The following is a 23,733-nucleotide window of genomic DNA, read 5'->3' as shown; positions in this document are numbered from 1 at the left end:
TGAAATTAACTATGATAACCATTAATTTGTCTTTTCTCTTTCAATTCTATCATCTTTGCTTCATGTACTTTGGACCTCTGTTATATGGTGAACATACATTTATGATGCTAAGTCCTCTTGATAAACTGATTGTATTCTCTGGAAATTATCTCTTTTGCCCCTGGTAATATGCTTGCCCTGAAGTATAGTCTTCTGATATTGATTAACCACATCAGCTTTTAAAAATATGATTATTTGGGACCCCTTTGAACAGGTACTTACAGTTTGTTGATTAAGATTTTGATACAAATTCTGAGGTGTGTGTATATGTTTTTCTCACACCAGCAAACAAGATGTCCTATAATTAAGCTCAATTATGACATTCTCTACCAGAGATAATGTCAGATTCCAAAGACTGAGGGCTTGGTCCCATAAGACTGCATTCCACTTCAGATGTTACCCGGACTTCTGACTATACATCAGGGTCCCAGATCCTCTCCTTGGATTAGTTTGCTAGTTAGTTAGGCTAACAAGACCCAAGAAAACAGTTTATGCACTAGATTATAGATTTGCTATGACAAGATAAAACTCAGGAGCAGCCAGATAGAAGAGATGCACAGGACAAGGTGTGAGGAAACAGTGCGGATCTTCCTCCCATGCCTTCCTCGGGCTGCCACTGTCCCCAAATCCCGAAGTGTTTACCAACCTGGAAGCTCTCAGAACTCTGTCTGTTTGGATTTTTATGGAGGATCCATTACCTAGGCTAATGGATATATGTAGGTTATTGATCAGATCATTGGCTATTTGTGGTTGATTCAACCCGCAGCTGCTATCCTCTCCCTGGTGAGGGGTATGTGAGTTGGGGTGGCACTGAATGTTCCAATCCTCTAATCTTATGGTTGAGAGGGCAACCAGATCTCATCTTTAGGTGCTTTCCAAAAGTCACCTCATTACCATAATGAAAAACCCCTTAATGACTCTCAGGAAACCCTTAGGAAATTCCAAGGGTTTTAGAAGTGTCGACTTATAAAAAAAACTGTGACAGTTACAAGTTAAGTTTTATTGGGGGCAAAATGAGGACTGCAGCCCATGAGACAGTACCTCAGATGGCTCTGAGAAACAGCTCCTAAGGGGAAGAGGGGAAAGATCAATATATATATGATTTTGGTAAAGGGGGAATACATGCAATCAAGCACCTATTTTTCTAAATGACGTCTACTAGTCTGGTGGAGCTTTTTGCTAGTAATGGGGAACAGTCATCGCTAGGAAGGATTTTAGTGCTTTTCTAGATATGGGGAGATAAAAGAATTAGGCTCATAAAATTGGCTCCTGAAAATATCTATCTGAAGACTTGTCCTGCCAGTTTTTCCCCCAAGCTAAGAGTGCCTCATTTCTGTTTTCCACCCTGAACTCCTTTCAGGGGATGTTGAAGGTCAGAAACTGCAGCAGCACATGATTTAATGCTTGTAGAGGTAGATGCCAAGTGCCCACAGTAAGTGCCAATATGTAGTTGACAGGAGCTCTGTGCCAGAAAAGGAGATGAAAACTAAGTATGAATTTACTGCAAATCACATTATCACAATAGACTTTAAAAAATCTAGTCATAAAATTGTATTACAAATTAAAAATGAGCTTCTTAAAAAGTTCAGGACATGGAAACAACCTAGATGTCCATCAGCAGATGAATGGATAAGCAAGCTGTGGTACATATACACAATGGAGTATTACTCAGCCGTTAAAAAGAATTCATTTGAATCAGTTCTGATGAGATGGATGAAACTGGAGCCAATTATACAGAGTGAAGTAAGCCAGAAAGAAAAACACCAATACAGTATACTAGCACAAATATATGGAATTTAGAAAGATGGCAATGACGACCCTGTATGCAAGACAGGAAAAAAGACACAGCTGTGTATAACGGACTTTTCGACTCAGAGGGAGAGGGAGAGGGTGGGATGATTTGGGAGAATGGCATTCTAACGTGTATACTATCATGTAAGAATCGAATCGCCAGTCTATGTCTGACGCAGGATACAGCATGCTTGGGGCTGGTGCATGGGGATGACCCAGAGAGATGTTATGGGGAGGGAGGTGGGAGGGGGGTTCATGTTTGGGAACACATGTAAGAATTAAAGATTTTAAAATTAAAAAATAAAAACTAAAAAAAAAAGTTCAGCTTGACCAGATATGAAACAATTTAAAAAATCCTTAAAGGTATATCAAGAAAAACAGGCTTAAAAAAAAAAAAACCCTTACATTTGTTAGTATCCAAAAGATAGATCTTGTTGATCTGAGATAAATAGACTACCAGGTGTTTCTCCAGCAAAGATGGGCTTATTTGAGACAAGTGGAAAATTGCAATTTGGCGTCTGCAACCATTCATCCATGTGCAAGTCTCCACAAGGCAATAGAAGGAGGATGTTTTTATAGAGGGAAAGGAAGTTGGGAAAGCCCCAAGAAAGAAGACTTTTTCTTCTTCCTGTTGGACTCGGTTACTGTTATAGGGCACAAGAGCTCCCCATTCTAGTCTCCCAACTCTATTTCATTGAAATTTCCATTTACTAATATTAAAGTTTATGTTGAAAATATTAAAAACCCTAAGCTGCATAGGGAATGCAGATACTTCTAATTATCTGGTCAGTGGGCAACAACCAAGCACTGGAGGGTGTTAGCTCCAACCTCTAGTTCATTTTTTACTGCTGGAATTCCATATTTATTTCTTCTTATTGGATGACTAAATAGTAAAGCTAACCTTTACTTAGGCCATCCCTACTTAGCCTTAGGAACAGATGAGGGCTGGTTGCCCTCACAAACGTAAGAATAGAGGATTGAAACTTTCAGTGCTACCCCCACTCACATGCAGGATCAGCTACTTTGTCTCTTTGCCATGCCATGGTTTAGGGTTTTCCGGGCATCAGCAGAGATAACTGAGGGCTTCCCTGGTGGCTCAGATGGTAAAGAATCTGCCTGCAGTGTGGGAGACCTGGGTTCTATCCCTGGGTTGGGAAGATCCCCTGGAGAAGGGCATGGCAACCCACTCCAGTATTCTTGCCTGGAGAATCCCCATGGACAGAGGAGCCTGGTGGGCTATAGTCCATGGGGTCGCAAAGAGTTGGACATGACTGAGTGACTAAGCACAGCACAGAGGTAATTGAATCTGTGCCAACTTTGAGGTGGCTGTTGACCTTGGACTCATCTCTTCGATTTTCCTTCATCTTTTTTTGCTGTCTTTGGTGAGGCGGGTCCCTAAGAAATCATAATCTACAAAACCAATGCATATTCTGTCTCACTGCTACTAAAAAACAAAATTTAAGTGTACGTTTAAAGATCAAATTGGCTTTATTCAATGATTCATGATTTAGGCAGCATCCCACTTAGTGAATAGAAAAGCTGCTGAAAAGGAAAGATTTTTGTAGACAAAAGGGGGCAGGCAAGGTGCTCGCTTTGGCAGCGCATATACTAAAACTGGAACGATACAGAGAAGATTAGCATGGCCCCTGTGCAAGGATGACACGCAAATTCGTGAAGCGTTCCATATTTTTAGACACATGTACCCCAATGTTCATCGCAGCACTGTTTATAATAGCCAGGACATGGAAACAACCTAGATGTCCATCAGCAGATGAATGGATAAGAAAGCTGTGGTACATATACAAAATGGAGTATTACTCAGCCATTAAAAAGAATTCATTTGAATCAGTTCTGATGAGATGGATGAAACTGGAGCCGATTATACAGAGTGAAGTAAGCCAGAAAGAAAAACACCAATACAGTATACTAACACATATATATGGAATTTAGAAAGATGGCAATGACGACCCTGTATGCAAGACAGGAAAAAAGACACAGCTGTGTATAACGGACTTTTGGACTCAGAGGGTGAGGGAGAGGGTGGGATGATTTGGGAGAATGGCATTGTAACATGTATACTATCATGTAAGAATCGAATCGCCAGTCTATGTCTGACGCAGGATACAGCATGCTTGGGGCTGGTGCACGGTGATGACCCAGAGAGATGTTATGGGGAGGGGAGGTGGGAGGGGGGTTCATGTTTGGGAACGCATGTACACCCGTGGTGGATTCATGTCAATGTATGGCAAAACCAATACAGTATTGTAAAGTAAAATAAAGTAAAAAAAATAAATAAAAATTAAAAAATAAACACACACACACACACAAAAAGGGGGCAGGCAAGGGAAAAAAGTAGATTACCTAATCTTTCTTTGGGGGATGGAAGGGGTCTCTCAGGCAGGATTACCTCGTTACCACTGATCAGGAAATTCCAGACTGACCACTTAAGATCACATTCCTGTGGAAGACTGAAACTACAGTTTGGTTTGGTATTAAGTTTTGGCTTGGTGAGGTGGGCTTAGCACAAGTGACTCCATTTTGGGTCTGATGTTTCTTTTAAAACATTAGTCGACCTTGATCTCCTATCTCCTGGTTATCAGCACACTCCCCTGTTTTTTCCTGCACCAGAGGGTTAGAAGATGGTGGCTGTTGCTCATGGGGTCTCCATGTGTAGTACAGTGAGAGCTATGGCCTGAGGCTGGGCTGGCACTGTTGGGCCTGGTCTTCTGGACCATGCTTCCATGCCTTGGTCTCTTCCCTTTTCTTCTGTTTTGGTAATTCTGGTAATTGGCAGAGAACCCCTACTATATGGGTAGCATCTATAATGGTTACAGTTTGCTGCATGTTTATGCCTGGCACTGAAACTCCAGTAAGGCCTGTAACATTACTGCCTCCATACCCTTTTCTCCTCAACAACATCGAATTCCACGGTGTTTCCATCTCCTACACTGCAAATCTGGATACATGTTGTATCATGTATTAGAACCTCATTCCTTTCTATTACTGAAATATTTAATTTTATGACTATTCTACACTTTGTTTACCTATTTGTCGTTTGGTAGACATTTTGTTTTTTCCACTTTTGGGCTATTATGAATAATACTACAATTAATATTTGTAGAAAAAATTCTATATGGATATACAGTCCCGATTTTCTAGGGTATAGGAGTAGATTTGCTGGGTTATGATATCTCTGTGTTTAATATTTTGAGAAGCTGCCAAATTGTTTTTCTAAAGTGTGTGCATCAATTTACATTCCTGAAGTTTAGTTATGTTGAAAAAATATTTTGTGGGCTTATTGGACTATTATGTATCTTCTTTGGAGAAATGGCTGATTAAATCCTTTGTCTAGCTACCATATGACCCTGTAATCCCACTTCTGGGCATATATCTGGAGAAAAACGTGATCCAAAAGAATACCTGCACCCCACTGTTCATTGCAGTACTGTTTACAATAGCCAAGACATGGAAGCAGCCTAAATGTCCATAGTTAATCACCTATACCTCAATACTAAATAAAAAGTTTAAAGTTTGGGGAAAAAATCCTTTGTTTATTTTTAAGTTGGGTTGTCTTTTTGTTGTTTTTTTCTTTATATATTCTGGATATGAGCTAAACCATTTATATTTAACATGACTATTGATGGGGTTTGGTTGATCTGGATTTTGCTGTTTGTTTCCTATTCTCATTTTTCCTCTTTTTCTTTTTTTATGTGGATTAATTGAGTTTTTCACTATTACCTTATTAACTATACCACTTTATCTGTAGCTGTTTCTCTAGCATTTATAGTATACATCTTTAGTGTAGCATGCCATCAAATAACTTACCGCTGGCCGTATTTATCTTCTTGGACTCCAAAATCACTGCGGATGGTGGCTGAAGTCATGAAATTAAAATGTATGCTCTTTGGAAAAAAAGAGCATGTGGTAGCTACGACAAACCTAGACAGCATATTTAAAAGCAGAGATATTACTTTGCCAACAAAGGTCTGTATCATCAAAGTTATGGTTTTTCCAGTAGTCATAGATGGGTGTGAGAGTTGGACCATAAAAAAGGCTGAGCACTGAAGAATTGGTGCTTTCAAATATAGTGCTGAAGACTCTTGAGAATCCCTTGGACAGCAAGATCAAACCAGCCAATCCTATAGGAAATCAACCCTGAATATTCATTGGAAGGACTGATGCTGAAGCTGAAGCTCCAATACTTTGGGCACCTGATACAAGGAGCTGACTCATTGGAAAAGATCCTGAAGCTGGGAAAGATTGAGGGCAGGAGGAGAAGGAGGATGAGATGGTTGGATGGTATCATCGATTCAATGGACATGAGTTTGAGCAAACTCTGAGAGATAGTGAAGGACAGGGAAGCCTGGCATGCTGCTTCCATGGGGTTGCAGAGTCAGTCTTGACTGAACAACAACAACTGACTGTATAGTATAAGAATCTTTCAAACTTACATTTTTTTCTCCTCCCAGCTTTTTGTCATTATTTTCATGTATTTCACTCCTGCATGCTACAAATGTCACAGTGCATCATTATTATCTTTGCTTTGAGTAGTCAAAAAAATTTTAAGTATTTTTAAAAGTTAGCTGGTTACAAAGTATCTTGGTATATTTTGCTTGTTTAAAGTGATTACTTCATGTAGGCAATCTGTGAAGTGATCTGTACTTTTTCTTTGGGCTCTAAACTTTTACTTAAGCAATAGAAAAAACATGTGTTGAGTCAGATAATTCTGGAAACTAAGTTCCAAGCTGCTTACTGGGCATTTTGGGAGCCCATGGATTGATACCAATCTTAGTAATCATGGGTGAGCTTTCACCTGTCAGCAGACTTTGAATCCCTGGTGTGTATTGTAAATTGCTAAAGGTTTGGAACTCTTCCATATTTGAAGTGTGCTAGTTTTATTGTCCATTTATTAAATTGCTAAGTGAATGGAACTAATAACAGGAAATTCATTGAAACAGAAAACTTAATAATACCCCTGAGTATTCATTGGTAGCAAGTTCAATTATAGTCATGCAATGATCACTTCAAAATCCTATGTCAGATAGATAAAAATCATAAAGCTTTCAAGCATGAGATCCACCTTGTACAGAATTTTGTGCTCTGTGATTTTACATCCTACACTTCCGTAACAGAGTGTAAGAAGAGAACTGAAACATTAGAGGAGATATAGGGATAGATGGTAAGTGTTTGATATCAGAGGAAAATCTATTTTAAACAAGCAAAGTAAGTTGATAAACAAATGTTACCTATTAAACATTGAAAAATATTGTTTTGGCCTTTAAAAGAGAGTCCAGAATTTAGCAAAGCTTCTGGGTCAATTGATTTGACTTGATGACACAGAGTTTTCCTATCTTCTTTTTGCCTCACCTTTATAAAGTGGTAATGATAATTGCTACTTATTTAAAGTCAATATTGAGGTGGGGAAGAGAGGAGATAATAAGATCTTTAAGAGAAGTTTAACTTCCTAGAGTGGTACATGAACAGTGGTCTTTCTGTATACCTAAACTTTTCTAAACCTAAGCCACATTGCCACCTTTAAAATCATTGCAAGGAAGGTAATTGTATTCGTTAGGGTTCGCCAAAGAAACATAATCAATAGGATCTCAGTTTATATATATCTGTTTATCATCTATCTATCTTAAATAAATTTTATATGTAGGGAGAGAAAAAGAGGGAGAGAAGGAGAGAGAGACTTATCTTAAGGAATTGACTGGTGAGTTTCTGGGGCCTGACAGATCTGAAGTCTGCAGCACAGGATGCAGGCTGGATATTCTTTCAGAAGTCAGTCTTTCAGTCTTGAGTCTAAAGACAGTCTGGAGGCTAAATTCCTTCTTTTGGGGTTCTTAATCTTTTAAGAATTTCCACTGATTGTATTAGACCTACCCACACTATTAAGGGTAATCTGTTTTACTCAAAGCCTACTGATTTAAATGTTAATCACATTCTGGAAACATTGTCATAACAACATCTAGAGGATACTTGACTGCACAACTGGCTATGATGGCCTTGCCAAATTGACATATAAAATTAACTGTCACAATAATTAAAGGGGTAAAATTGTTACCTACTTTCCAGAGAATGAATATAAAGTCAAGTGACTTGCTTAAGTGAGAGATAAGTTGACTAAAGGAGTAAAAAGAACCGAAAATTTTGGATACATTAAAACATGAAATAGGTCTTCACTTTTTTTTTTTTAAAAATCCACCCTTTAAATTTTTTTATTTACTTATTTCTTTTTGGCTGTACTGTATCTTCATTGCTCAGCGGGCTTTCCTCTAGTCGTGATACGCGGTAGCTATTCTCTCAGTTGCGGTGCCTGGGCTTCTCACTGAGGTGGTTTCTCTTGTCGCGGAACATGGGCTCTACGGCATACGGGCTTCAGTAGTTGCGGCGCAAGGGGTCAGTGGATGCTGCTCTTGGGCTCTAGAGCACAGGCTCAGTAGTTGCCGCCTATGGGCTTGGCGGGCGTCCCAAGTAACTCAGTTGGTAAAGAATCTGCCAGCAATGCAGGAGACCCGGGTTCAATCTCTGGGTGGAGAAGATCCCCCTGAAGAAAGACGGCAACCCACTCCCGTATTCTTGCTTGGAGAATCCCACAGACAGAGGAGCCTGGTGGGCTACAGTCCATGAAATCGCAAAGAGTCGGACATGACTTAGCGACTAAACCACCACCATTGACTTAGTTGCTCTGTGGCATGTGGGATCCTGAGCCACCAGGGAAGTGCAGGTCTTCACTTGATAATGTTTTTTAACTCAGCAGGGCAATAGTAGAACCTAAGTAAGATTAACTGGATTTAATTTGACACAACTCCTTAAAAACTTTTCTGTTTTCTCCCCTAGCTTTACTGAAGTATAATTGACAGATAAAAAGTATATATATTTAAGGTGACAATGTGGTGATTTGCTGCACATATATGTTGTGACATGATTACCAAAATCAAAACAATTTTACATATTCTTGACACAAAATTTTAAGCCTAAAGTTATTATCAGGTCATATTTCATAAAATATGCAATTTATTTATATTAACTAAAGATAAATGCTTTCTATAATAAATGTTTGTTGAATGAATGAATGGTCTTTGAGTAACAGATTCTGGGACTTATTCAAATATAGTTTTAATGGTGTTCATAATAGTTAATGATTGAAATGGAATGGCAAATAGGCTTAGTTTTACCTTTCTTGGCTAGAAGAAAGCAAGGGTATTGAAAAGGTGAAATGCAAAATTTATAGAGAAGGAAGGGGATTAACAAATTAAGAGACCAATATTAAAAAGGTGAAACTATTTAAATAGAAAACCAGTTATTAATGTCCAAATCATAATGTTTAAACAGAAACAATATTGTAACAGATTCAATAAGGACTTTAAAAAATGGTTCACATCAAAAATATCTAAATAAAATGAGTCTATGGCATTAAAAAGACAATGCAGTATTCTGTGAAGAATAAAATCTTTAAAAAGGAAACTAAATAAAATACATTAATACTAAAAGATTTAGGAGTTTACCTAGCTCAGCTCTCTGGAGGCAACTGCTGAGTAGTGGAAAAATCCAAGGGCAGGGGAACTGGGACAGAGTCCCAGTTCTGCCATGCAAAAGCTGGGCAAGCTACAAACCATCTCTGAACTTAGCTGCACCCCACTTTATTAGAGAAATAAAGCTGTCAAAGTTTAGAGTGTCCCTAGGAGCTTCTGTCTTCTCTCTTCTTCCCTGGTGGCTCAGATGGTAAAGAGTCTGTCTACAATCTGAGAGACCTGGGTTCGATCCCTGGTTTGGGAAGATTCCCTGGAGAAGGAAATGGCAACCCACTCCAGTACTCTTGCCTTGAAAATCCCATGGATGGAGGAGCTTGGTGCAGGCTACTATTGATGGGGTTGCAAAGAGTCGGGCACGACTGAGCGACTTCACTCACTCACTCAGGAGCTTCTGCCTTCCTCTTCTTTAGGGTTTAAGCCCCTGGCTTTCAACTGACACAGGCACTTCTCTCATACAAGATGGCTCCAAGCAAGATCAGAGAAGGAGGTATATAACATCTCTTAAATGTGGAATCTAAAAAGAAATGACACAAGTGAGGTCACAAAGCAAAAAGAGACTCACAGACTTAGAAAACAAACTTATGGTGGCTGGGGGAAGGGATAGTTCGGGAGTTCGGGAAGGTCGTGTACACACTGCTATATTCAAAATGGATAACCAACAAAGACCCGTTGTATGGCATGTGGAACTCTATCTACTCAGTGTTGTGTGTCAGCCTGGTTGACGGGGAGGGGGGAGGTTTGGGGGAGGATGGATGCATGTATATGTCTGGCTGAGTCCCTTCGCTGTTCACCTGAAACTATCACCACATTGTTCATCGGCTATGCATGCATGCGTGCTGAGTCACTTCAGTCCTGTCCGACTGTGACCCTATGGATGTAGCCTGCCACGTTCCTCTGTAAATGGAAATTTTCAGGCAAAATACTGGGTGAATTGCCATTCCCTTCTTCAGGGGATCTTCCCAACCCATATCTCTTATGTCTCCTGCATTGGTAGGTGGATTCTTTATCACTAGCGACACCTGGGAAGCCCGCATACCCTAACACAACACAAAAAGTTAAAATAAAAGATCGTGGCAACTCAGGGTTTTACAGATTCCCTTTGGAAGCTAAAACGATAATAGTCTACTGCGATGGAGCTCAGTTTCTCCTTGGCAAAGGGAGTCGTCGCTAAGTGTGTCTTTGCCAAGGCTTGAGCCTGTAGTGCTGAACTAGAGATCAGGTGGCAACAAAGAGAGAAGAGGCAGGTAAAGATGGGGTTTGAGTATCTCTGAGCAAACAGTAAGGATGAGTGGACTGAAACTGGGGATTCACAAGTTAAAGGAGGCTGCTGCTTACAATGTTTGATCCCTGACAATTCACTATACTTCTGAGAGGAGTGATTTCAAATATGGGAAAATTCTTACTGTCTCCAATGCAGAGCTGGTGTGGGAATTGTGGAGCTCTTGGGAGAAAGGCAGATGGCAGGGAAAGGATAGGAAGGGACAGATTTTTATTTTCTTGTAGCATTTTATGAAGAATACCAATATACATCAGTATAACAACAGTGATATCCATTGGGGACTCTAGTCCTTTTTGTTCAGTTGCCCCTTTGTAGATAAGATTTTTATGGTTTTCCTTAAAAATCTAGACAAATATTTTAATGCACAGATCAACTTCCTCCCAAAGTTTGAAACTTCATTTCAGTGTTACTTTACAAATATTTTTTTCAATTAGTTCATGGAATATTTGGTGAGTTTCTCCTTTGTGCCACATACTTTATGAATGAGATGTTTCTCTTCCTTCGGGAGGTGCATACTCGCACTTTCTTCCTCCTTAAAGGACATTTTATATTTTTTGCTTTTAAGCAGCATGGCACAGAGGTTGAGAGTGTAGGCTTTTGGAAATAGGAAAATCTTTTGAACAGGAAATTCAAATCCTGTTTCAACCAATTGCTAACTGAGTGACCATGAGTAAATTAACTCAACCCTGCCAACATTTTGGAAAGCAGTTTGACAACACTGTATTTTGAGTCACAATTTTTGAGCTAGTAAATTCATTTCTAATAAATAATTTCTAAAAGTAGTAATTTAAAATATTGGAGAGTTTATAATCATGCAAAAGTATTTGTTGAGCTAATACTGTTGTTCTATGTTTCTACACTTAAAGGTCCCCATCTGCAAAATTATTTATGGGTCAGTCCATCTGTGAGTTTACTGGATGACTCAAGGAAGGAGTGAAATTTAATGCGTTTACAGCAAGATAGCACTAATCATGTGTCACCAAATACTAAGAATAACAATGTTTTTTTGTGTACATTTCTTCCCTGCAGGTATATTGGTCATTTCAATGTGCCTCACCTTTCCAACTTTTTGATTATACTTCTTCAGCCCTCCAGACTTTTTTATTTTCAGGCATAAGAAAAAATATAGAATAGATATAAAATATAATATAAGTATAAAACAGATCAGCATGATGGTGGACAAAGAGTGCAAAGGTTGAAGAGACACAGAGAAAGAATGGGACAGTTGAAGGAGGTGCTCTGCATCTTTTCAGAAGAATAAAATCTTTAAAAACCAGGAGACTGTTAAAATCTACTTTCAACTGGCAGTGTATACTTGTTGTTATTTTTATCGTATATGTTTTTGTTTTTATGGACTCTTTAGGGCAGAAACTCCTTAGCGTTTCTTCAGGGGCTTCTGTAGTTTAAAGCATGGAAGTCTTAGTCACTGCTGAACTTATTACGGCTGGGAGTTGGGATCTCATTCACTGCTGAACACAAGCTTTGGGTATGTAGTCATAAACCAAAGAGATCTAGTCTTTGTCCTCGAAGGGTTTATATTTGTAAAAGCAGACAGTAGATATGAATGCAAATAATTTAGATAATTTCAAGTCTTTATAAGTGCTACAAAAGAGATGGACTAGGATATTGTGTAAGTGAGAGGTTGTTCTTTTGGTTATAGTTGTCTGCAGGACCTCCATGCGAGGGTCATATTTGAGATAAAACCTTAAAAATGAGAAAGATAGAGCCCTGGGTAGTCTGGGGAAAGAATATTCCTTGGGCACAGATGCTGTTGGAGCATTCACTAAATATTGTTTGATTAACCAGTGAGCCCTCTCTCTTTTTCTTTCTCTCTCTCTCTCTTTCATATTTATTTATTTATTTCACTGCATGCAAATAAATGATCCTGGATGCAAGAAAAGATCCTGCATGCAGGCTCTTTAGTTGCAGCATATGAACTCTTAGTTGCAGTATGTGGGATCTAGTTCCCCAACGAGGGATTGAACACAGGCCGTCTGCATTGGGGGCCTGTAGTCTTAGCCCACCGGTCCACCAGGGAAGTCCCTCTCACTTTTTATCACCTACTCTTTTGCGGTTCTTATTTTAGGCTACTAAATACATGACCTACATTTTCTCTCTTAGGGATTTTTGGGATGGTTATTTTGCAGATATCTCTTAGTTATAATATAAAGAAGACTTTTATGCATTACAAGTTCTGGGCTCTATGTTGGCCACTTGAATAACAGTTTGTGAAGTAGGTTTGTGTGCATTCGTGCCTATGTGCTAAGTTGCTTCAGTCGTGTCTGGTTATATGGACTATAGCCCGCCTGGCTCCTCTATCCGTGGCATTTTTCCAGGCAAGAATACTGTAGCAGGTGGCCATTTCTTCCTCCAGGGATCTTCCTGACCCAGGGATTGATTTGTACATATGAGGAAACTGGGCTGGAAGAAGCACAAGCTGGAATCAAGATTGCCAGGAGAAATATCAATAACCTCAGATATGCAGATGACACCACCCTTATGGCAGAAAGTGAAGAACTAAAGAGCCCCTTGATGAAAGTGAAAGAAGAGAGTGAAAAAGTTGGCTTAAAGCTCAACATTCAGAAAACTAAGATCATGGCATCCAGTCCCATCACTTCATGGCAAATAGATGGGGAAACAGGGGAAACAGTGGCTGACTTTATTTTCTTGGTCTCCAAAATCTGCAGATGGTGTAGATGGTCATTGCATCCATGAAATTAAAAGACACTTACTCCTTGGAAGGAAAGTTAAGACCAACCTAGACAGCATATTAAAAAGCAGAGACATTACTTTGTCAACAAAGGTCCATCTAGTCAAGGCTATGATTTTTCCAGTAATCACGTATGGATGTGAGAGTTGGACTATAAAGAAAGCTGAGTGCCGAAGAATTGATGCTTTTGAACTGTGGTGTTGGAGAAGACTCTTGAGAGTCCCTTGGACTGCAAGGAGATCCAGCCAGTCCATTCTGAAGGAGATCAGTCCTGGGTGTTCATTGGAAGGACTGATGTTGAAACTCCAATACTTTGGCCACCTGATGTGAAGGTGACTCATTTGAAAAGATCCTGATGCTGGGAAAGATTAAGGGCAGGAGGAGAAGGGGATGACAGAGGATGAGATGGTTTGATGGCATCACCGACTCAATGGACATGGGTTTGGGTGGACTCCAGGAGTTGGTGATGAACAGCGAGGCCTGGCGTGCTGCAGTTCATGAGGTCACAGAGTCAGACATGACTGAGAGACTGAACTGAAGTGAACTGAACTGAAGTTCAGAGAGGCTGTGTAATTTTTCTAAAGTGACCCTTTGTCAAAGTCTCAGCCCACCTCTTTTTAAAACCAGAGCAAAAACTCTGTTTACTAACAGTAAATAAATTTCTCTGGAGCTAAAGAAGCAATAACTACCATCTGCTGCCCCTGGGAACAGCCTAAGGACATAAAGGAAACTATCTTGGCTTTGAAAATTTCAGCCAATCCCAAAGTTCAGTGCTTTTCATTAGATTTTTTCTTTTTTTTTAATTTATTTTTTAATTGAAGGATAATTGCTTTACAGAATTTTGTTGTTTTCTGTCGAACCTCAACATGAATCAGCCATCAGTTCAGTTCAGTCGCTCAGTTGTGTCCGACTCTTTGCGACCCCATGAATCGCAGCACTCCAGGCCTCCCTGTCCATCACCAACTCCCGGAGTTCACTCAGACTCATGTCCATCGAGTCAGTGATGCCATCCAGCCATCTCATCCTCTGTCGTCCCCTTCTCCTCCTGCCCCCAATCCCTCCCAGCATCAGAGTTTCTTCCAATGAGTCAACTCTTCACATGAGGTGGCCAAAATACTGGAGTTATAGGTATACATATATCCCTCCCTTTTGAACCTCCTCACATCTCCCTCCCTACCCCACCCCTCTAGGTTGATTCAGAGCCTCTGTTTGAGTTTCCTGAGCCATACAGCAAATTCCCATTGGCTCTCTATGTTAAATATGGTAATGTAAGTTTCCATATTACTCTTTCCTTACAGCTCACCCTCTCCTCCCCTTTCCCCATGTCCATAAGTCTATTTTCCATGTCTGTTTCTCCATTGCTGCCCTGAAAATAAATTCTTCAGTACCATTTTTCTAGATTCCGTAGATATGCATTAGAATACGATATTTATCTTTCTCTTTCTGACTCACTTCACTCTGTATAATAGGTTCTAGTTCATCCACCTCATCAGAACTGACTCAAATGCGTTCCTTTTTATGGCTGAGTACGATTCCATTGTGTATATGTACCACAACTTCTTTATCCATGTGTCTGTTGATGAACATCTGTGTGACCCCACAGATGGCAGCCCACCAGGCTTCCCTACCCCTGGGATTCTTCAGGCAAGAACACTGGAGTGGGTTGCCATTTCCTTCTCCAAGGCATGAAAGTGAAAAGTGAAAGTGAATCTAGGTTCTAGCTATTGTAAATAGTGCTGCAAGGAATGATGGGATACATGTGTTTTTTTCAATTTTGGTTTCCTCAGGGTATATGCCTAGGAGTGAGATTGCTGGGTCCTATGGTGGTTTTATTTCTAGTTTTTTAAGGAATCTCCATACTGTCCTCACAGTGGCTGTCCCAGTTTACATCGCCACCAACAGTGCAAGAGCATTTCCTTTTCTCCACATTCTCTCCAGCATTTATTGTTTTTAGACTTTTTGATGATGGCCATTCTGATTGGTATGAGGTGATATCTCATTGTAGTTTTGATTTGCATTTCTCTAATAATGAGCTATATTGAGCACCTTTTCATGTATTTGTTAGCCATCTGGATGTCTTCTTTGGAGAAATGTCTGTTTAGGTGTTTTTACCACTTTTTGATTGGGTTGTTTGTTTTTCTGGTATTGAGCTATATGAGCTGCTTGCATATTTTGGAAATTAATCTTTTGTCAGTTGTTTAGATTTTTTCTAAAACATATATATGGGCTTCAATTTTTTATGATATCCTTCAGAGTCAGAAGTTCTTCCCAAACCCTGGCTTTTCTCTTGATCTTTTTGACAGAAGACCTAGACATCTGCTACGACTAATCACATAGAAAAGATGTCTAGTTCCTATGCTACAGTTCAGAAAACTGAGGCTTAGGGAAGTGAAGGCCAAACATTATAGTTATATGAATTCACCACATGTGAACAAGGATTTTGGAAAGTAACAAGATGGAGGTAGCATGCTTGGTTGGAGAGAAGATCCTGTACCTGAAAAATAAATGTAGCAGACAGTTGCAGGCTTTGAAGGTATTTTTGATAGAAAGAGTGGAATAGTGAATGATTTTAGCTGGGAGTGGTATTTTAGAATTCTAAATTGGTGTTGCCTGTGGGTTAGACTGAAATGAAAAAAATCACCCAACTCGTGGCTAAGGGTTTTGGGCAATTTATTTATTCTTGTAGAGCTTGCTTACCTGCAAGACAGGAACAATAACACTTATGCAATGGTGTGTTCATGTGTGCTAAGTTGCTTCAGTCCTGTCTGACTATCTGTGACCCTATGGACTGTAGCCTGCCAGGCTCCTCTGTCCATGGGATTCTCCAGGCAAGAATACTGAGGCGGTTGCCATGCCCTGCTCCAGGGGATCTTCCCCACCCAGGGATCAAACCCACATCTCTTGTGGTTCCTGCATTGCAGGCAGATTCTTTATTGCTGAGCCAGTGCGGAAGCCCATGCAATGGTACAGTTATGGCTAAACAGAATGGTGTATATAAAGTGCATAGAATGGCTTCTGATATATACTGGGTATAATATGTACTCTAGTTGCTAAGTCGTGTCTGACTCTTGCAACCCCAGGGACTGCAGCCCGCCAGGCTTCTGTATCAATCGGATTTTTCAGGCAAGAATACTGGAGTGGGTTGTCATCCTTCTCCAGGGGATCTTCCTGACTCAGGGATCAAACCTGGGTCTCCTATATTGCAAGCAGTCTCCTTCATTGCAGGCAGATTCTTTACCGACTGAACCACCAAGGAAGACTGGATATATTATAACAATTGCAATTAAATTGATCTTATACTCTACATACCATGATAATAAATAAGCAACCCAGATAGAAATTCAGAGTCACTTCTGTTAGTTCCACTCCTATAACATTAAGGCTAAATTACTGTTCATGTTTTTTTTTTTTTTCCCCCACAAGGTCCTTTGGAAGCTCATTGGATGGATGCTCTGAACCAAACAAGAGTGACTCAATTTGTCTTCTTGGGACTCACTGATAACTGGGTACTGCAGATATTATTTTTCATGGCATTCTCAGTCATGTATGTGCTAACCCTTTTGGGGAACATTCTGATCATGGTTACCATAGTCTTTACTCCACGTCTTCATACCCCCATGTATTTCTTCCTGAGCAATCTGTCCTTTATTGACATCTGCCACTCATCTGTCACTGTGCCCAAGATGCTGGAGGGTTTGCTTTTGGAGAGGAAGACCATTTCCTTTGATCATTGCATTGCACAGCTCTTCTTCCTACATCTGTTTGCCTGTGCTGAGATCTTTCTGCTGACCGTTATGGCCTATGATCGTTATGTAGCCATCTGTGCGCCATTACACTACCCCAATGTGATGGACATGAGGGTCTGCGTACAGCTTGTCTTTGCTCTCTGGTTGGGGGGTACCGTTCACTCACTGGTGCAGACCTTCTTGACCATTCGCCTACCTTACTGTGGCCCCAGCATAATTGATAGTTACTTCTGTGATGTTCCTCCTGTCATCAAGCTGGCCTGCACAGATACATATCTCACAGGAATGCTGATTGTGTCCAATAGTGGGACCATCTCCCTCTTCTGTTTTCTGGCTTTGGTCACCTCCTACACGGTCATCTTGGTGTCTCTTAGAAAACAGTCAGCTGAAGGGCGCAGGAAAGCCCTGTCGACCTGCTCAGCCCACTTCCTGATGATTGCCCTCTTCTTTGGGCCGTGTATCTTCCTCTACACTCATCCAGACACCAACTTCTCCAGTGACAAGGTGGTATCTGTCTTCTACACGCTGGTCACCCCTGTGCTGAATCCCCTCATTTACACCTTGAGGAATGAGGAAGTGAAAAATGCCATGAAGCATCTCAGGCAGAGGCAAGTTTTTTCCATGAAATCATGTACATGACGGACTTGGAATTACAGATATTATTTTGGTCATATGTTTCATGAGTGACTAAGGGTAAGAAATCAAAGTTGTTAGGTGAAATGAACTAGAGAGTCATTTCAGGCCAGACTTCTGTACTAAAGAGGGGGACTTAGCAACTATTACTTAAATAAAGGAAAAGATACATGTTGTCACATGTAAGGGAAAAGGATCTGGACAAATTTAAAGAAAACTTCTAGTTTCACCAGTGAAAGAACACACAGACTTTGGGGGCATAGTCTTAGTTTTAGGAACAGGGAGAGTTCTGAGAGAACCTACTTGTTTGATTTGTACAGTTCTGTAGGTTTTGCCTCTGGGAAGCTGTACATTACACCTATGTTTTATACATTACAGTGATCCTGCTTTCGAATGTATTTTCAAAGTGTTTATTTAAGCTTTATATGATATTTAGTGGCTTCCCTCGTTGCTCAGAGATAAAGAATCCGTTTGCCAGTGCAGGGAGATGTGAGTTCAATCCCTGGGTTGGGAAGATTCCCTTGAGAAGGGAATGGCAAGCCACTCCAGTATTCTTGCCTGGGAAATTCCATGGGCAGAGGAGCTTAGCAGCCTACAGTCCATGGATCTCAAAGAATTGGACATGACTTAGTTAAATCAACAACAGCAGCATATTTATATTGAATTAAACTTTGTCACTTTGAAAGTGATTCTCTTATTTATCTCTACACACATTCTGTACTTTTGGTAGTACTTTATTTTTACAAAATCAAGGCGGAGATATATTGGAACTTACTTAAAAATAAACTTTGTTAAGGTAGAAGTTAATTACATAAAATGCACTTATTTTAATTGTACAGTTTGATAAACTGTGACAAAGGTTCACTCATGCAACTATCTCCCTAGTCAAGATATAGAACATTTCTATCACCCCCCAAAATTTCTTCAGAGCCTTCCCAGCCAATAATCTCATCCCCACCCAAACACCCAAGCATCTGATTTTTTCTTGCTGTAAACTAAGTTTGTCTTTCCTAGATTTTCATGTAAATCGAATCATACAGTATATACGCTTTTATGCCTGAATTCTTTGCTCTGTTGGGATAAACTTTATATGGCCATAATGAATTATTTTTTTAAAAAACATTACTGACTTGTTTTCACATTTTGCTATTCTGTGAAGAATGTTTGAATCTACATTGTGGTGGTTATTGGTCTGAAATTTTTCCTTTTCTATTTCATAAAAATGTGATTTATGGTAGCCTTTAATGTAAAAATGGAGAAGGAAATGGCAACCCACTCCAGTATCATTGCCTGGAAAATCTCATGGACAGAGGAACCTGGTGAGCTGCAGTCCATGGGGTCGCGAAGAGTCGGGCATGACTGAGCGACTAACACTTAAATATCAATATGTAAGAAATGGTAATGTTCAATAAAAGAGAAAGGAGAATTTATAAGAATTAGAGTAATTACATGTACCAGGAAATAGTGATGAATTAGTTATTACAATGAAATACTAAACTTAGTGAGAACTTTTTGGAATTTGTGACAAAGGAAAGAAGAAAGGGTTACAGGTGATGTGGTAAACAAAGTTAACAGTCCCCCAAAGATGTTTACATCCAGTCTCTGGAACCTGTTAATATTCTAGGTTGAACAGCAAACAGGGATTAAGGTTTGCTAGTCAGCTGACTTTGAGATAGAAATAGTAGCCTAGATCATCCAGGTGGACCTAATGTAATCCAAATGCTCTTGGAGACAGGAGAGGGAAACAGGAGGATCAGAGGCAGGCATGGCTGTAGAAGCCAGAGAAGTTCGATGCTGCTGGCCCGCAAGGCAGAGGAGGGGCTCACGGACTCAGGAATCTGGGTGCTCTCTAGAAACTGAACAAGGGAAGGAAACGGATTCTCTTCTATTGCCTTCAGAAAATAATTCAGCCAAACTTTCAGTTGTAAGATAAATAAGTTCTGGGGATTTACTGTATAGCACAAGGACAATAGTTAATAATACCCTATTGTATACTTGACAATTGTTGAGAGAACAGGTCCTAAGTATCCTCACCAGACAGACACACAGACAGACGCACGGTAACTGTATAAGGTGATGGATGTGTTAATAGAATTGATTGTGATAATAATCAAATTATCATGTTGTACAGTTTAAATATATTCAATTTTTGTCAATGAGTCCTCCATAAACCTGGGACGAAGAAGAAGGAGAAAGCAGTGTATCCCTGTTGACCTTTGATTTTTAGTTCAGTGAAATTTGTGTTGAGCTACTGACAGAGCTGTAAGAAGATATATTTATGTTGGGTAGACTTCTAAGTTTGTAGTAAAGTTGTTATAGCTGCAATAAAAAATCAATACAGATTTGTTTATATGGGATTTTCTTTTCACCCAATAAAGGAAGCATATATGCCTCTATGATAAAAACTACAAAGCTGTGCTGAGAAAATGTAGAGAGATAGAGATATAGACATGTCCTTGTATAAGAATAGAAAAATTGCTAATATAATGGATTTTCTTAAATTGATTTATAAATTTAATTTACTTAGAAACTCCATAGGACTTTTTTGGGTCAATAATTTTCAATAATATTCTAAAATTTATTTGAAGAAATAGGTGAAAATAGTTAAGAAGGTACTTGGATTTACATAATTTCTATGTGTTAATTTCCTGAGTTAACTAAAATAGCACTCTTGGGAGAAGTATAATAATTCATTGTGGAATGGGAAAGTCCAAATCAAGAAGACTCCAGGCAAAATCCTGAGGTAAAGAGGATGATGGTATACTGTGGCCAAGGGGAGTAGGATTACTCCCTAGGGAGTAGAGACCCTATAGATGGTCAGAGAGCTGCCATATAAAATAGTTACATCAATTGTAATGGAGATAATGGCATGAAATAGGATACACTTAATAATAAAATACCTAATATTTCTTTGATTATTCTGAAAGGAATTAGAATTGATTGAGGCCTTTGGGCTATTATTCTGCCAAGTTCTGTTAACTTGTAAAAATAGTGCTTATGAGTACTTTAGGGAATTGGTTTCCAGATAATATGGACATACACATACCCAACACAGAGTGAGTGACTCATTAACCCTGGTTGAAAGGTAAGAAATGATTGAAATGACAGAAAGTTCTCAAAACAGCTTATTAAACTGGGGGATGCTCATGAAAATATCTAAACCCTATTATATGAAAATTGGCAAAAAAATGTCATGCATTGTCAATCCCCTACTATTTCATGAATATAACCCAAGTCAAAATCAGAGTTTTATGTATTTGTAAGTGAAATCAGGCCTAGCTATCACTACTATACATACCTGGAAAACTTAGAAATATTATCTAATTATGCCTGTACATTTTAGACTTTTATATGAGCAGATTTCCACACTCATTAGTACCTTTTGTGCAGAAATAAATTCCTAATCCTCATTTGTTTATTTCTACTATGGCAATTAGTTACTCTATTGCAGAGAAGATGATTGTAATCTGAGGACTTTAATTGTCTATTACAAGGTTGCTGAACAAACTTCTGTGTGATAGTGATTCCTGTCTCCTCTTTAAAGTAAGTTAGCCACAGAACCAAGAGTCAAGGTATTTTCATTCTACTTTTTACTCTCCTATTTATTTAATGGGTAACTAAGCATATTTTATTTTATCTCAGTCTAAAAATCTTTTCCTGTGAAAAGTGAAGTGAAGTTGCTCATTCGTGTCCGACTCTTTGCAACCCCATGGACTGTAGCCTACCAGGTTCCTCCATCCATGGGATTCTCCAGGCAAGAATACTGGAGTGGGTTGCCATTTCCATTCTGCATTTCCTGTGAAATGGAGAGTAAAGTTTTACATTACTTCTCTAGAGAGTTATGAGGATTAATGTGATTGAAGACGGGTAGTATTAGAAATTTTGCTTGCAACTACCAAAAAAAAAAATTGTTCCATTGTAGTTTTACCAGCTACCACTTAAGTACTGCCGTGAAGCGTTGTCTTACTATCACTTTGTGGGTGTTTGTCTGTGTGAATCCTACACAAGGTGATTCTATTTGGTTTCTTTGATGCGCTGTACCTCTTGATTGTCTGCCATCGCCTATAATAAAAGCAATTATTTCATACAAATTCCATAATTTTCAAATTCAGTTTAGTTATTCCATGAACCAGTCCCAATGAATTAGATTTTATACTATGCACAGAGTTATCTTTGGGAATGAGATTACTCTGTGATTAGTACTGTCTGTTGTAAGTTAAATTGTGTTGCCCAGAAAACCTGTAGAATACCTTACTACCATGATAACCACACTTCTGTACAACTGAAATGGCTTAAATGGCTTAAATTTCCTTCTCGACACAGCCCTGTCAAAAGTACCATAAAAATATGACATGGGTCTTGTGACCCACACATTTATTGACCACGCCTTTACTGATTGCCTTTGAAAGCCCCCTGCATTTAAGCATGCCCTCTTCACTGGAGTCAGAGTAAACTGCTGGGTCCCATTATGCCACACTTTTTGTACACAGGTAGGAGACACTGTTGCCTGAAATATCCTCTTCATATCGCCTATTATCCATTCCACTCAGCACATTACACTCAGAGCACAGTGTTTCATGACATTACAATGTGTGTCACCACAACTAGACCAAAGATTCTGGAGCATAGAACTGTGTTATATTCAACTTGGCATTTTCTCCCAGCCATTAGTGTGACATTGAGTGACTATTATTTAGTAACAAATGCTGAGCTGAATGAATTCTCTACATAGTAACTAGAACGAGTTCATTTAAACACAAATTATGTCATGTCTGGTCTGTGCTTGCACCATTCTGATACCTTCCTACTATACTGAAAAATATTCCAAACTTCTTGAGAGGACATGAAAGTATTCTTTTTTGTTTCTTCAATATCATCCCTCACCATTCTCTGCCTCACATTCAAAGTTATAACCACAGTTCAGTTCAGTTCAGTTCAGATGCTCAGTCGTGTCCGGTTCTTTGTGACCCCATGAATTGCAGCACACCAGGCCTCCCTGTCCATCACCAACTCTTGGAGTTCACACAAACTCACGTTCATTGAGTCGGTGATGCCATCCAGACATCTCATCCTCTGTCATCCGCTTCTCCTCCTGCCCTCAATCCCTCCCAGCATCAGAATATTTTCAAATGAGTCAACTCTTCGCATGAGGTGGCCAAAGTATTGGAGTTTCAGCTTTAGCATCATTCCTTCCAAAGAACACCCAGGATTGATCTCCTTTAGGATGGACTGGTTGGATCTCCTTGAAGTCCAAGGGACTCTCAAGAGTCTTCACATCACAGTTCAAAAACATCAATTCTTTGGTGCTCAGCTTTCTTCACAGTCCAACTCTCAGATCCATACATGATCACTGGAAAACCATAGCCTTGACTAGACGGACCTTTGTTGGCAAAGTAATATCTCTGCTTTTGAATATGCTATCTAGGTTGGTCATAACTTTCCTTCTAAGGAGTAAGCGTCTTTTAATTTCATGGCTGCAATCACCATCTGCAGTGATTTTGGAGCCCAGAAAAACAAAGTCTGACACTGTTTCCATTGTTTCTCCATCTATTTCCCATGAAGTGATGGGACCAGATGCCATGATCTTCATTTTCTGAATGTTGAGCTTTAAGCCAACTTTTTTACTCTCCACTTTCACTTTCATCAAGAGGCTTTTTAGTTTCTCTTCACTTTCTGCCATAAGGGTGGTGTCCACACTGGCCTTTTATTTCTTGGAAGAGGCCAGGTTCTTTCTAAACATCGATCTTTACATCTGCCATTTCCTCTGCCTAGAAAGTTCATCACCTTTCTTTTCTCATGGTTGGCTCTTTTTTCATCTTTCAGATCCTAGCTTAAATGGCATTTCCTCAGAGATGACCTTCTTAACTAAGCAATCTAGAGACAGTCTCTTCTCTAACTCTCTAACATCATTGTCTTTCATGACATTTGTCATGATCTGAAATTAAAATTTGTTTATATTTTGTTTTCCTTTTTTAAAACCCTTTTTATTTTGTATTGGCG

General features: G+C 39.4%; 1 protein-coding gene and 1 non-coding gene across 2 annotated transcripts; both read left to right on the top strand.

Moving 5' to 3' along the window:
- The first annotated feature begins 3,414 nt into the window (after window positions 1-3,414).
- On the top strand, window positions 3,415-3,521 carry LOC114115976 (U6 spliceosomal RNA). Its single transcript, XR_003590076.2, has one exon. It is a non-coding gene; the product is annotated as a U6 spliceosomal RNA (small nuclear RNA).
- A 13,276-nt stretch (window positions 3,522-16,797) lies between these two features.
- On the top strand, window positions 16,798-17,739 carry LOC101113680 (olfactory receptor 4E2). The gene has a single exon (XM_004010918.3). The coding sequence runs from the start codon at window positions 16,798-16,800 to the stop codon at window positions 17,737-17,739; it is 942 nt and encodes a 313-aa protein (XP_004010967.3).
- The last annotated feature ends 5,994 nt before the right edge of the window (window positions 17,740-23,733 follow it).

The sequence above is a fragment of the Ovis aries genome, chromosome 7 (genome assembly GCF_016772045.2).
Source record: "Ovis aries strain OAR_USU_Benz2616 breed Rambouillet chromosome 7, ARS-UI_Ramb_v3.0, whole genome shotgun sequence".
Lineage (NCBI taxonomy): Eukaryota > Metazoa > Chordata > Mammalia > Artiodactyla > Bovidae > Ovis > Ovis aries.
This window is presented reverse-complemented; position numbering and strand designations above follow the sequence as displayed.

What these genes read in the sequence shown, in the direction of transcription:
- LOC101113680 (XM_004010918.3), top strand. Translation starts at nt 16,798, where the DNA reads ATGGATGCTCTGAACCAAACAAGAGTGACTCAATTTGTCTTCTTGGGA.